Source organism: Chiroxiphia lanceolata, chromosome 20 (assembly GCF_009829145.1).
Source record: "Chiroxiphia lanceolata isolate bChiLan1 chromosome 20, bChiLan1.pri, whole genome shotgun sequence".
Classification (NCBI taxonomy): domain Eukaryota; kingdom Metazoa; phylum Chordata; class Aves; order Passeriformes; family Pipridae; genus Chiroxiphia; species Chiroxiphia lanceolata.
In genome coordinates this window covers 3353652-3366205 of record NC_045656.1, presented here as the reverse complement: position 1 = coordinate 3366205, position 12554 = coordinate 3353652, and the positions used below count along the sequence as shown (strand labels likewise).

Here is a 12554-nt window from a genome sequence, read left to right as displayed (position 1 = left end):
GGAGCATTAAAGCAAACAGGATGCCAAGCACCCTCGGGAGCAATGCCCCCAGGAATAACACTTCTGCTAGGAGGAAGCTTTGCCCTCATGGGATCCACAGCTTTACAGTACCTGACTCCCTACCTGCAGACAGAGGGGCAGCTGGCAGGGAACTAGGTGCCATATTCCCACCTCAGTACTCCCCAGCACGGAAGCAGGACACAGTAGACCAGCAAACACCTCCAACTCGTTGACTCTTTAGTGAGGAGGCTGGATATCATGTCCTGGCTGACCTGGAGCTCAGCTGGCTTGCTGCACTCAGGAAGGTAAGTGACAGCATTGCAGACACCAAGTGGCCAGAGCACTGTCTGCCACTCCCACCTTCAGCAGGCAAGCAGGGCTGGAAGCTTTGCAGTTGGCTGTTGGGCAGCACCTGAGCCAGTTTACACCATCAAGAGCCACAATGACCTGTCCCAGCAAGTCCCAGGCGTGGGGTGCCCACCTGTGCCATCCACAGGAGGCTCGCTGGAGGCACCCACACGCCACCTTCCACAGCAGCAGCGTCCAGAGCAATTCAGAAGCGAGGGCGGCGCTTCCGACCCGTGTATTTCGTGTCTGCTCGCACCTCCCTGGGGGGAAAAGCAGGGAGCAGCTCAGCACCACCCACAGTTCACCTCGGGGGGGAAGGGAGAGGGGTTGGGGCAGGAGTTTGGACAGGTGACAGCAGGCCAGGCCAGCCTCAGCTGAACTCACTTGCCCTGTCGTCGTCTACGCTCCTTCTTCTCCAGGATCCAGTCCCGGCTTTTCTTCACAGACTTGCCCTTGATGTTCTTGAACCGTGTCCTATGGAGAAAGCAGACAGCAGCTGGAGAGGAACTGAGCTGTGGGGGCACAGTTCTCTGCCCCAGAGGATTGTCACCCAGAACTGGGTCACAAAAGCAGTGAGTTCCCCTCCCACCAGCCCTGGATGAGAAGCTCAGACAGCTCTGGGGCAGATGCCAAATGGTTCAACTCCAGAAAGCTGGGGAAGAAGGTTGCTTCCAGCCCAGGCTCTGAGCTGAGGGATACTGACCCTTTACAGACTGCAGCAGGCCCCCTGTGCCATACCTGACGCACCAGCAGCACGCTGGGCTCTGGGATCTCAGGGGATTACAGACTCAAGCACAACCACCTTCCCCTTGTCTGCCCTACTCCAAACAAGGCAAAGTCTCTGGCTTCCCAAAAATTTCCCAGTTCTGCTACTGCCCTCCAAGACCAGGTACCCCTTGGACTAAGTGAGTAGAGAACAGCAGTGTAAGAGGTAGGAAAACATGGCAGCCACAAGCTCCTGGCAACCACGACGACTTTCCTCTGGTTTTTATTCTCTGTCTCTCCCACTGGCTGCAAGAGGGGCTCCTCCCTACACCACTGCCATGGGAAGAGACCTGGACAGCAGGAGAAACCCCCCCAGGCCACAGCTAAGCAGAGCCAAGCAAAGAACTGGACAGCAGGAAAAAGGGAACACCAGGATTCAGGCAAGGCAGCCTGCCTCCATGCTTGGCATCACCATCCCTATAAATATTCCCACTTCCACACCACTGGTCCCAGCTAGAGAGCCAGAGAGCTGGACAGAATGCACCAACAGCCCCATGGCAGAGCCCTCCAAACTAACCAGTTCTGTTCCCTGTGTCTGGGCCCTTGGGGAAGATAAAGCAGTGACCACCTGGGCTCCCAAAGGTCCTCCCAGTCCCTCCCATCACGTCTCACACAGCAGTGCTGTGGTCCCCAGTAAAACCCAGCTTTTCCCACTCCTTGCTGGGGAGAACCTGCAGCTTCACCCCCACACGATACCTCTCGTTGGTGAACTTTGCCTGGTGCAGCTCTTCATCAGCACACTCTGTACCAAGGCCCTGGAAAGCAAAACTGGGAAGTTGTGCTCTCCTCTGGAGCAGACACAGCTGACAGCCACAGCATCAGAATTAAGGGGAACACAGGGATTTGCAAGGGGAAGGAATGGAGCAGGAACAAACTGGTCTTCCAGAAATTGTACCAAAGAAAGCACAAGTCAGGGGAATAGTTTTAAACTGAAAGAGGGCAGGGCTAGATTGGATATTGGGAAGAAATTCTTCCCTGTGGAGGGTGGGGAGGCCCTAGCACAGGTTGGGCAGAGAAGCTGTGGCTGCCAGCATTACAGAGCCCTGGGAGTGTCCAAGGCCAGGCTGGATGGGGCTTGGAGCAACCTGGGATAGTGGAAGGCGTCCCTGTCCATGGCAGGGGGGTGGAACGAGCTGAAATCCCTCCCAAGCCAAACCATTCCATGATTCTATGAGAGAAGGACTTGGTGACTGGCAGCAAATGTATACATGAAGTCACATCTGCCCACACAGAGCTACCTGGCTCCCACTCTGCCCACAGCTCTTCCACATCACCCAGCAGCCAGGACAGCAGCTCTGCTGCCTCCTGGAGCTCCTCACCTTTGGTAACGTGCCAGATGCGCCCACAAAGAGACAAAGGAAGAACCTGAAAGAACAAGAATAAAGAGCATGAAGGTGGGATTCAGCATGTGGGTCTCAGTCCCAAGCAAGACTGGGATGGTTTATAAGAGAATCAGATTTAAGCTGTAACCTCTGTCTAGGACTCTATCATAGGAGAAAGAACAGCTTAAGAAAAAAAAAAAAATCACTGCTAAACCCAAGCCTCAGCCCGACCACACCCACAGAGACCCAGGACTCACTTCTTGGCTTTGGCACTGTTGGGGTAATCGACCACCATTCCCCCAGTAAATCCAGCTCTCATGGCTTGGGCTGTGATGAGCTCCAGCTAGAAAGAGAGGCACGTGCAAAAATTAATTAGCAGTGATCCCCCAGGAATGCCCAGGATACCTCTGGGAGGACCACAGCTGACTGTGCATCCCCAAAATGCATCCAGACACCAGTTCCCTGCCTTTGTTTGGTTCTCCCTGCTCCTCAGTCTACCCTGGGTTAACTCTCTTGGAAAGGGATACTGGGCTGGATTTTCCAGCCCTGGGGAGTTACAGTGCAGTGCTGGTGACTATAGCCCAGACACACAGAAGAAAATCCAGGACAGCAGGTTCAGATGGTGTCCTGCCACTTTCTTTGATTTTAAGGCTCAGTCCAAGAAAATCTATGAAGCAACAGAAATTGCACAGGGTATTCTCCTTACAGGTTATTTCTCTGAGCTCTCGAGGAGCTTTCCAGCTGGCAGGAAGGACAGAGACACAGAGCTGATGTGGAGGAACATGATGCACTCAGAGCCCCAAACAGCACCCACACCCCTTCCCTGCTGACTGATGGCCTGTACCTGCTCCGAGTTCTCGGGGTACAGCTGCAGCACAGCTCGGGATCCTCGGGCCTACAGGAAATAAAGCTGGTCACAAACCTGTGTCAGTGCAGACAACCCCTCTGGTCACCCCATCCCTGCCCCAGACATGAGCTCCCACCTCCCCAAAACCTCTGTGGCAAGGCTCCCAGAGCCGGTGAGCCATGAGGGATCACAGAAGGCAGTGGGTGCTCCTGCCAGTCCTGCCTCAGAGCAGCATTTACTTAAAACACCTGACTTAAAATATCTTGCTAAAAGGCATGATCAAGGAGGTAAGAGCAGGAGAGGCCTGGCAGGGAGAGTGTGGCACTTACCAGGGCAGTGTAAAGAGTGGAGAAGAATCTGTAGAGGCGTTTGGGGGGGCTGTGTGATTTCTTGTCAGCGTTACAGAGCCACTGCACTGCGGAAATACTGAGGAGCAAAACAAGACCCCCCCAGGACACTGAGTCATCAGTTCCTTCCCAGAGCCTGTCACCTCCCTTTGAGCTGAATTCCAGCATCAAGCATGTGCTGGGCCTCAGGGAAAATCTTTTATTTCCTTCATGTAGCTTTGCCTTCTGTTTTGCAGTCACACAAACCCCTCTGGAGACTCACTACGCCAAATCCCAACAACGTGCAGTAGTTATTCAAGGCCAAAAGCATCAAAAAGCATTCCCTTTAAGCCAGCTGCTCAAATCTTAGGATCATGGAATGATTTGGGTTGGAAGGGACCATTGAGAGTAAGATCATTCCAGCCCCTGTCATGGGCAGGGACACCTTCCACCAAATCAGGTTGCTCCAAGCCCCATCCAACCTGGCCTTGGACACTTCCAGGGATGGGGCAGCCACAGCTTCTCTGGGCAACCTGTGCCAGGGCCTCCCCACCCTCACAGGGAAGAATTCCTACTGTATATGTCACCTCAATTTCCTCTCCTTCAGTTTGGACCCATCACTCCTTATCCTATCACTACAAGCTCCTGATAATAATTCAAGAGCTCAGCTGTGACCCTTGCCTGGCCAAGCAGGTTTTCCCAATGAGCAATCCCAACCAGAGCTTTTGGATCAGCAATGGACAGTCCCTGCTCCTTCCCAGCACCTTCCTGAGCTATTCTCTAAGCAGAAAAGTGCTTCTGTCCCCTCCATCTCAAAACCAACCACCAAACCCTTGATCCAGGAACTGACCTTGCTGAGCAATGTTACAGACACACTTTGTTCTCCTCCCTGGTGCAGGTCTCAGCCCTCCTGACAATATCTCAAATTTTATTTTCTTCAACAAAATTCCAAGCTCATCAGCACAAAAGGTGCTTGAGAAACAGCTGCCAGGAGCTGCTGCTTCTACCATCCAAAACCTTGGAGGTTTGCCCCAGAGTGATGGAGCCAAGTAGCACAGGGAGCAAAAGAGCAGCTGACAAGGGCAGTGCTGCCCACCTGTGATGCACCAGCCGTGCACCACGCGTGCTGTGCAGTTCTGTGGAGCACCAGGAGAGCTCAGTTATGGGCACAGACTCACCTGATACAGCCATCAAACATGCCAGGCCTGAAGGGAATGCCGTGACCCACGTCTGCCAGGAGCAGGTCTCCTTCCACCTCCCTCTCCACAGCCACATCTGCACAGAACAGAGCACGGCTCAGGCAACCAGCTCCTGCCCTTGGGGACCTCTGAGGCGAGGTGGGTGTGCCAGGGGAGGGAGGTCTGCTCACCCAGCATGGCAGGGCTGATGTCCATGCCAATCCAGCAGTGACCCTCCTCAGAGATGTAATCCCCGCTCAGCCCTGACCCGCAGCTGGAGGGAGGAGCAGCACAGAGTTCACCGGGCTGGTCTGAGGGTGCTGCTGCCCAGACACAACGCTGCAGCAGCCTGTCCCTCTTCTTCAGCTCACAAGAGACACCCACCACAACTCACCCCTCCCACCCTCCTCCGGCCCCAGGCACTCGGTGTGTGCCACTGCACCGGGCTCACCCCACGTCCAGCAGGAGGCACGGCCGGTCCTCGGGCAGCCCCAGCAGCTCCACGGCGCGCTCCGACATCTGCGACTGGATCTCCACTACCCGCGAGCTGCGAGACAGGAGACACCCCCTCGCACCCTCCCATGGCAGGATGTGACCCCCTCCCGTGCCCTCCCCTCCCACCCCGCCGATGCCTCACGGCAGGGCCGGGCCCCCCCGACCGCAGCACGATCCAGGCCCGATTCCCCCCAGCCACGGTGTCCGCCCCATGACGAGACCCCCCTGCCCGGACCACCACGGGTCCCTGCCGGCACCGCAGCCCCGGTCCCGCCGTACTTCTGAGTGTACTTGCGCGCCTCGGTCTCGTCGTAGAACTGCAACGAGAGAGGGGCGGGGGCGGTGAGGCCCAGAACCCCGGAGGGAGCCCCGGAAGGGGTCCGGTTCCCCCCAGCTCCCTCCCTCCAGTCCCGCCGCTCACCAGCTCGGGCGGCCCGCGGTGCTCGGGCCGGCGCCCGCTGCCCGCCATGCTGCCGCCTCCGCGTGACGTCACTGCCGCGCGCCGCGACGCCGCCTGACGTCACCGATTCGTTACTCACTCCTCCGCGTGACGTCACCGCCTAGCTGGCCATGCCTGTCCGTGACGTCACTGTATCGATGCTCATCCCGCGTGACGTCACAGTATCGCCGGTCATGCATCTGCGTGACGTCACCGTCTCGCCGGGCACGCCTCCGAGTGACATCACCGCCCCCCGGCCGTGCCCCCCGTGACGTCATTGCCGCGCGCCGCGGCGGGCACGATGGCGGCGGCGGGCGGGCGCTGAGAGGCCCCAATGGAGCCGGCGGCGCTCGGGCGGCTGCGGCGGCTCCTCCTCCCCGCGGCCCCGCGGCCGCCGCCGCCCTCTCGCTCCGCGCACACGGGCGGCTCCGGGGCCGCGCGGCCGCGCCGCGACCTCTACGAGGTGCTGGGCGTGCCGCGCACGGCCACGGCGGCGCAGATCAAGACGGCGTACTACGAGCAGTCGTTCCGCTTCCACCCCGACCGCAACGCCGGCAGCGCGGCCGCCGCCGCGCGCTTCGCCGCCGTCAGCGAGGCCTACCGGGTGCTGGGCAGCGCCGCGCTCCGCCGCAAGTACGACCGCGGGCTGCTCAGCGCCGAGGAGCTGCGCGATGCCCCCCGGCCCGCGGGCCGCCCGCCCGACGCCAGCGCCGCCCCGACGCCGCCCCGCGCCCCCGCCGCCCGCCCCGGGCCCGTCCCGCCGCCCTTCAACTTCGACGCCTTCTACCGAGCGCACTACGGGGAGCAGCTGGAGCGGGAGCAGCTGCTGCGGGCGCGGCGGGAGCAGCTGCGGCTCCGCCGGGAGGAGGCCGCGGAGCAGGGGCGCCTCAGGGCTCTCTCCAACCTGTCGCTGGGCCTCATCTTTTTCATGGGTGTTGCCATCATCTACGGCCTCAAGTGACGGCGGGGCGCCCCAGCTCCCCGGTCTCACCAGGAGGCTTGGCAGAGGGCTGGGGGTGCCCCTGCACCTGCAGTTGGCAAACACCGTGTGTCTGCTGTCGGGCCGTGACATTTCACTCTGCCGGTGTGACCTCTAGGGACGGTACATGACCAGTAGACTGCGTGGGCTGTGACCTGGCTCCTCTGCCAGTGTGACCTTCAGACACAGAGTGCCCCTGGCCGGCACAGGATGTGGCATTGGTGTGACCTCTGGATACCCTCTGTGGGCTCTGCTCCACAACCTGTGCTGTGCCACCAGCGTGACCTTGCAGAGGTGGTACGAGAGCCCCACGGGCTCCGATGTGCCCCCTCAGCCAATACCACCTGCAGACGCAGGGCCTGCCAGGTAAACATGGCTCCTGGACGTTGGACCGGGACATGTCCCCTCCTTTGGCACAGCTGTGTGACCTTGGTGTGCCCCAGGTGCCTGTTGTGAGCTGCAGCAGAGATTAAAGGCTGTCAGAGGTGGCGTGTGCTGTGTGTGTTCAGGGCTGCGCTCACGTGTGGCTCTGTGGTTTCTGCTAATCCCAGACCTGCCACCTCTGTGCCGTCAGACCTGCTGGTACTACATCTCTGTGGGATTTTAGGAACGTTGATATCCAAACTGCATCACTGCCCTTGTCTGACCCTGCTCAGGGTGGTGAGTACAGAAGTGTTGGCTTCAGACTGGGCCTGGAAGGATGAAACCTGGGTCTGTGGTGGCTCACGTCCTGGTCAGCATGTGACATTGTCTGGAAGTGCTCCCCAAAACACTTCCATGTCTGAAGTTCTCTGTCCTGTCTAGGGCCTGCCAGGAACTTTGCACAAGCCCCTCCCTCCGAGGCCTTTGGGAGGGGTACAGCTGGGAGCACCAAGTGCCATTAGCTGTGTTTTACGCATATCTGAGCATCATTTGCACATGAGAGTACTTGCCTATTTAAATATTGAAGTGTTTTAAGAACTGAAGACCTCTCAGAAGCTTCTCTCTCTCCTTGTTGTGACGGTTTCACCTGTGCTGTGCTGCTGCTGCCTGGAGGGAGAGAAGCTTCACAGCAGTGACCTGAGTGTGCCAAAGACTTTGTGTGGGGTGTGCAGGAGCCCAGCCCTCGTTATCTTATAACCCAGAGCCTGGGTCATGTTTTGTCCCAGCACAAGAATGTTAAAAGCAAATTCCCCGTGTTTTCCACTGTGGAGTTCTGTGATCCTGATCGGAGCCTGAGGCAGCGTCACAGCAGGAAGCACCAGGTCCTGCTGTCTGGGATTGCTCTCTGCCTGTTCTGGAGAGCCTTGTGCCACTTTCAGCCACACTCCAGAGGTTGCTGCGTGCTTGGAGTAAATTTAGCCCAGGGACAGAGAGAGCTTTCCAGGGTCCTCTCTCGTGGTTGTCAGTCCATCCCTCTGTGTGGCATTACAGTGCTGAAGCATCAGTGTGGGAAAAGCAGGAGCCCGACGTTCGTGGGTTACAGAGGGAAAGTCTCCAGAGTTGTGGCTCTGGCACATGCTGATGCGTTTTCATGCTCATTGTTGTGCTGTAAACCAAATCACTGGAAAGATCAGAGGTGGCTCTTCTGACAAAGTTTGTCAGAAAACATTCTTTTCCAGGCTGGAAAAGCTAGAGGTGTCCATGGGAAGCAGTGGGCACTAGGGAGCACCTCTCTAGCTCCTACCCAAACAGGTGGTTTGAGCAGTTCCTACTACTGGTTCTTCCTCAGGTCACCGTGATGTATCTTGAACATTAAAGACATCCAGCCATAATTCTTTTGGTGGTTCTGGGTGGTAAATATTCCTTGCACTTCCTGGAAAACAGGGGTGGGGACAGGTGGGTGTTTCACATCCTGACTGCAGCTGGTGAAGAAGAGAATGGGGAGCTGCTTCCTGTGCTGGGAAGGGTGGGCAGCCTGCAGTGAGTGGGGCAGGGTGACCTCCCTGGGGAAGCATGGCATGCAGGGTGCCCTAAAACTTCTGCCCAGTGTCACCTTTGCCCTGGTCAGGCCTGACTGCTCCTCTGCTCCAGGAAGGATTTCAGGAGCTTGGGCACAAAGTGGCTGGAGCTGGTCCAAACACACAGACACACACACGTGGTTCTGCCCCTTCCTCTCCTTGTGTCAACACTCTCATTGCATTGTTGTCGTTCCCCAGTTGTTTCCTTGGTGGAGAGGTGCAAGGAGCAACTGGATTTGATGGTGCTTCCCTTTAGCCAGGAGAGCACAGCCAGGGGTTCCAGGGAAATGCAGCAGGGCTGATGGTGACAGCAGTGTGGTGGCAGGGGCTGGGTGAGCTGCACAGGGTCAGAAGGTCAGCAGAGGGTGAAGCTCTGTAACTGCCTGTGGCCTTGGCTGTTGTCACACCTCAGGAACCAGGATGGATCCTTAAGGGTACTGAACCACAGAGGGTTGTTTCTGTGAGAGGCTGATTTCCTGCAGCTAGAGGCAAGGCAGCCATGGGTCACAGCAGGGAACAGCTTCCACTCCCAGGTCTGCTGAGGGCTTTGCCTCTTTTTGAGGGTGTATCCAGTCCCTACAACACAGATCTGAGTATCAGACTGCAGTGGCAGCTGTCCACAGCCCCTCCTGGCCCGTGCCCTCCAGGGGAGGTCAGGGAGCATCCTGAGGACTCTACTGGGAGAAGTGTGATGTTCACTGAGGGCACTTCTTCCTCCTCACTCTCAAGCCCACTGGGGCCATTTTTACATGTTTTCTAGCACATCTTACCCCTCACTTCATCCCTCTGTAGCTCCACATTTCGTCTGCCTTCAATGGTAAGTGATGTATTGTGTCCCTGCTGGATGCTGGTCCTTTGCTCCTCTTGCCCCTGACACCACGTTTTGCCAGCTCTATGTCACCAAAAGGAACTGCCTGGGGGTGAGTTGCTGGTAGGGCCTCAGCTGTCACCCCATGCCAGGCCTGGACTTTACCCAGCTCTTTCACCTTAGGTTCCTTCATGTTGCTCATTCCCACCCTTAAATCACAACAGACATCACACCAAAGGGAAGCAACTAAATCTGAGTAATTGGCCACTTGGTAATTTGATACTGTCACATTGAAAGGAAACCCAAAGTTCCAGGGAAGCTGAGACAAGCTGGATGAAGCCTGAGAGCCCCAGTGCCGAGGCCTTGCCAAGCTCATTGCAGACTCCACTCCTCAATCCTGCCTCAGCCCATTCCCATGGGTTGATGTCCCCATAATCACAGGTTTGGGGTGCTGAGCTGCTCATCTGGAGTGCTGGGTGCTGCAGCCTGGGGGTGTGGGGTCCCCATCAGGGTCTCTTCCCTCCTCCTGGGATACCTGGGCTGCTCGTTGGAAAGGAATGGGTTAAACCTGGCTCCTGGAAGGTCTTTGGGGGTGCCAGCTGGGCTGGGGGCCTGAGGGGCAGGGACAGGGAGCTGCAGGCTGGGGCAGCAGGGTCCTGAGCAGCAGTAAGGGGTGGTCATCAGCCTTCCCCCAAAGAGGCTGGTCTGGCAGGGCTGTGGCTGAGGGGACAGCCCCTGGAACAACCTCACCTGCCCCAGGATCTGTGGGCAGAGCTCTGCACCCCAGTCCTGCTGCTGGTGGCTCTGCCCACCCAGGGAAGGGCTGCCACGCCTGGCAGCACCCGAGGACTGGGGGGGCAGCTCCCCCTCCCTTCAGCAACATCCCCTGCAGCCACTCCTCTGTTAATAGAGTTAATTGTTAATAGAGTTCCCTTGGTTAACAGCCCCAGTATCTGCCCCCGGGGGCCCAGCTGGGACACCCTGGCACCCCCATCCCTGGCTGGTCCGAGCTCCAGCCCAGGTTTACACCCCATTTGCACCCCCACTGCCCCTGGGATTGAGGCTTAGGGGGTCTCCTGGGGACACCCCCCCCCCTTCTCTCCCAGCTGTCGTGGCTCTGGGAGCTGCTCCTTATCCAGCCTGGCTTCCACAGAGCCAGTCTTGGGTAGGATGGGGGGGCACTCCCAGCCTCCTGCCTAGGTTTGGCTGCACACCAGCTGGAGAGGGGCTGGACTGGGCCCAGGCTGCTCCCTGGCCCAGCAGAAATTAATGCACGTGCACACCTGGTGGCAACCCTTCCTCCTCCTCCTCCCTGGGGTGAGTAAGGGCACCTTGCCCCCCTTAACGTGGCTCTGCTGGGCAGGGACAGGGAGAGGCAGGGGGAGCCACCGTGCAGGCAGGAGGGGCACAGAGGGTCACCCTGCTTGCTGCCAGCTCCTTAGTGCCTGTTAACTGATATCCCTGCCTGCTCCATGCAGGACCTTGTCTCCAGTCCCATCTTCCCTGTGAAGGGGCTGGAGCTGCTGGTGGGAGCAGACAGGCAGACACCCCACGTTCCCCAAGGGCACAGGGTGCACCAGGGTGCATGGACACTCCCTACCAGGACCACCCCAACCGGGGTGCCCAGCCACTCACCTGGGCCAGGACCAGCTCCAGGGTGAGAGGAACCTCCCCAGGGCAAGGGCTCACCTTCTTTGGCAGCTTTCCTGTGGTCAAAGGACCCCAAGGTTCCCCTCCCTGAAGTGGGGTGGTGGCCAGCCCAGCAGGACCATGGGGCTGCCAGGGCCAGCCCACGCTCCTAGAGCAGGGCAGGTACCTGGGGTGCTGCAGGGCTCCTATGGAGGGACAGACAGACGGACGCCCAGGGCCATGGCAGCTCAGCTCACCTTGGTCCTTGGACTGTCCCTTTTAGTGTGTCAGCTCTGGTGGGACACACACCCTCCCCAGGCTGCAGAGAGGCAGCTGCTCACTGTGAGGGTTCACACTCATGGAGCTGCCTTGGAGGTGACTCGGTACCTGCTCGGGCCAGGGAAGTTTGTCCTGGAGCTGGTGACAGACCCACACAGCACTGCCTGGCAGACCCACTGGTGGGGCCTGGCTGGTTTTTGGGTGGTTTGGCTCCTCACATGTTGTCCCACCTGGCAGGGCAGTGACAGCCCACCGGTGTTGCCTCTGCAGGTGCCTGGCTCTGGGCTCTGGCACACACCATATCCCCACACCATTGCCTCAGGTCCTCTCCCGAGCCGTGGGCTAAGGTGGTCTTCCTCTTCCAGGTGGGCATCCTCATCCCCAGGGAGAAGCCTTCTCACTCAGAGCAAACACCTCACTTGGGCCCATGTCCCCACACTGCACCCACACTGCACCCACAGCTCCGGGCATTCCACACTGTCCCCGCTCAGGGTAGTCTGGGGCAGGTGGGCTTGTGCATCCCAGCCCCTCCAAACACTGCACACACAGTTCCACACTGACCAACTGGCCTCCTAAGTGCTCCTGCTTGGTCCCCTGACATCCCTGGTTAGGTCACCCCTGTGGGACTGGTACAGTGACCCAAGCTGCTGTGCTGTGGCTGCCACCCTCCTGTGGTCCCTCCTCCTGGCTCCTGTGGTCCTTCCTCCTGGCATATGGCAAGCACAGAGCCTGACTGTGGTAATCAGGCCTTTCACTGACAGGCTGAGCCCAAACTGAGCCTAGTGGGATCCAGGAAAGCAGGAGGTGCTCTGTGAAACCCCAAATATTCCAGTGACTACCATCTCCTCACCTGCCAATAAAGCCACAGTGGCTGGTCCCCAATTTGTCTGGCTTTTATCTGCTTTTAAACCTCCCCCAGTCCCACAAATGAGGGCTGAAGTGGAGGGTGATCAGACACTGCAAGCTGATGATGCATATTCTGGGGGGCTTTGTAGCCTGAGCCAGGGCCTGTTTCTGCTTGGGATGATTTATAATCAGTTTATGTACCAGTGCCAAGCTGCAGGATGGGCAGGCAACTGGGAAAGAAGAAAAGAATGCTACAACCAGACAGGGGCTGAGAACACGAGAAGAGCCTGAAACCAAACCAAAAGCTAAAAACAGCACAAAGAGACACCCCACAGCAGGGAACAAACAACCCA

At 58.3% G+C, this 12554-nt stretch overlaps 2 protein-coding genes across 2 annotated transcripts; one reads left to right on the top strand and one right to left on the bottom strand.

Annotated features, from left to right (window-relative positions):
• Nucleotides 1-222: 222 nt before the first annotated feature.
• On the bottom strand, nt 223-6008 carry BUD23 (BUD23 rRNA methyltransferase and ribosome maturation factor). Its single transcript, XM_032707651.1, has 12 exons — nt 5703-6008; nt 5561-5598; nt 5238-5333; nt 4978-5060; nt 4787-4883; nt 3612-3708; nt 3280-3330; nt 2693-2778; nt 2433-2478; nt 1810-1868; nt 733-822; nt 223-608 (listed from the first exon to the last, which is right to left on the bottom strand). The coding sequence occupies exons 1-12, from the start codon at nt 5748-5750 to the stop codon at nt 554-556; spliced, it is 846 nt and encodes a 281-aa protein (XP_032563542.1). The 5' UTR covers nt 5751-6008; the 3' UTR covers nt 223-553.
• DNAJC30 (DnaJ heat shock protein family (Hsp40) member C30) lies at nt 5792-8453 on the top strand. Its single transcript, XM_032707656.1, has one exon. The coding sequence runs from the start codon at nt 6055-6057 to the stop codon at nt 6679-6681; it is 627 nt and encodes a 208-aa protein (XP_032563547.1). The 5' UTR covers nt 5792-6054; the 3' UTR covers nt 6682-8453.
• The last annotated feature ends 4101 nt before the right edge of the window (nt 8454-12554 follow it).

Excerpts from the sequence above, each read along its gene's own strand:
- BUD23 (XM_032707651.1), bottom strand. The coding sequence starts at position 5,750 with ATGGCGGGCAGCGGGCGCCGGCCCGAGCACCGCGGGCCGCCCGAGCTG. Across the intron at positions 5,334-5,560 it reads GCGCGCAAGTACACTCAGAA|CTCGCGGGTAGTGGAGATCC; the intron begins GTACGGCGGGAC and ends CCTGTCTCGCAG. Across the intron at positions 3,709-4,786 it reads ATGTTTGATGGCTGTATCAG|TATTTCCGCAGTGCAGTGGC; the intron begins GTGAGTCTGTGC and ends TTTGCTCCTCAG.
- DNAJC30 (XM_032707656.1), top strand. The coding sequence starts at position 6,055 with ATGGAGCCGGCGGCGCTCGGGCGGCTGCGGCGGCTCCTCCTCCCCGCG.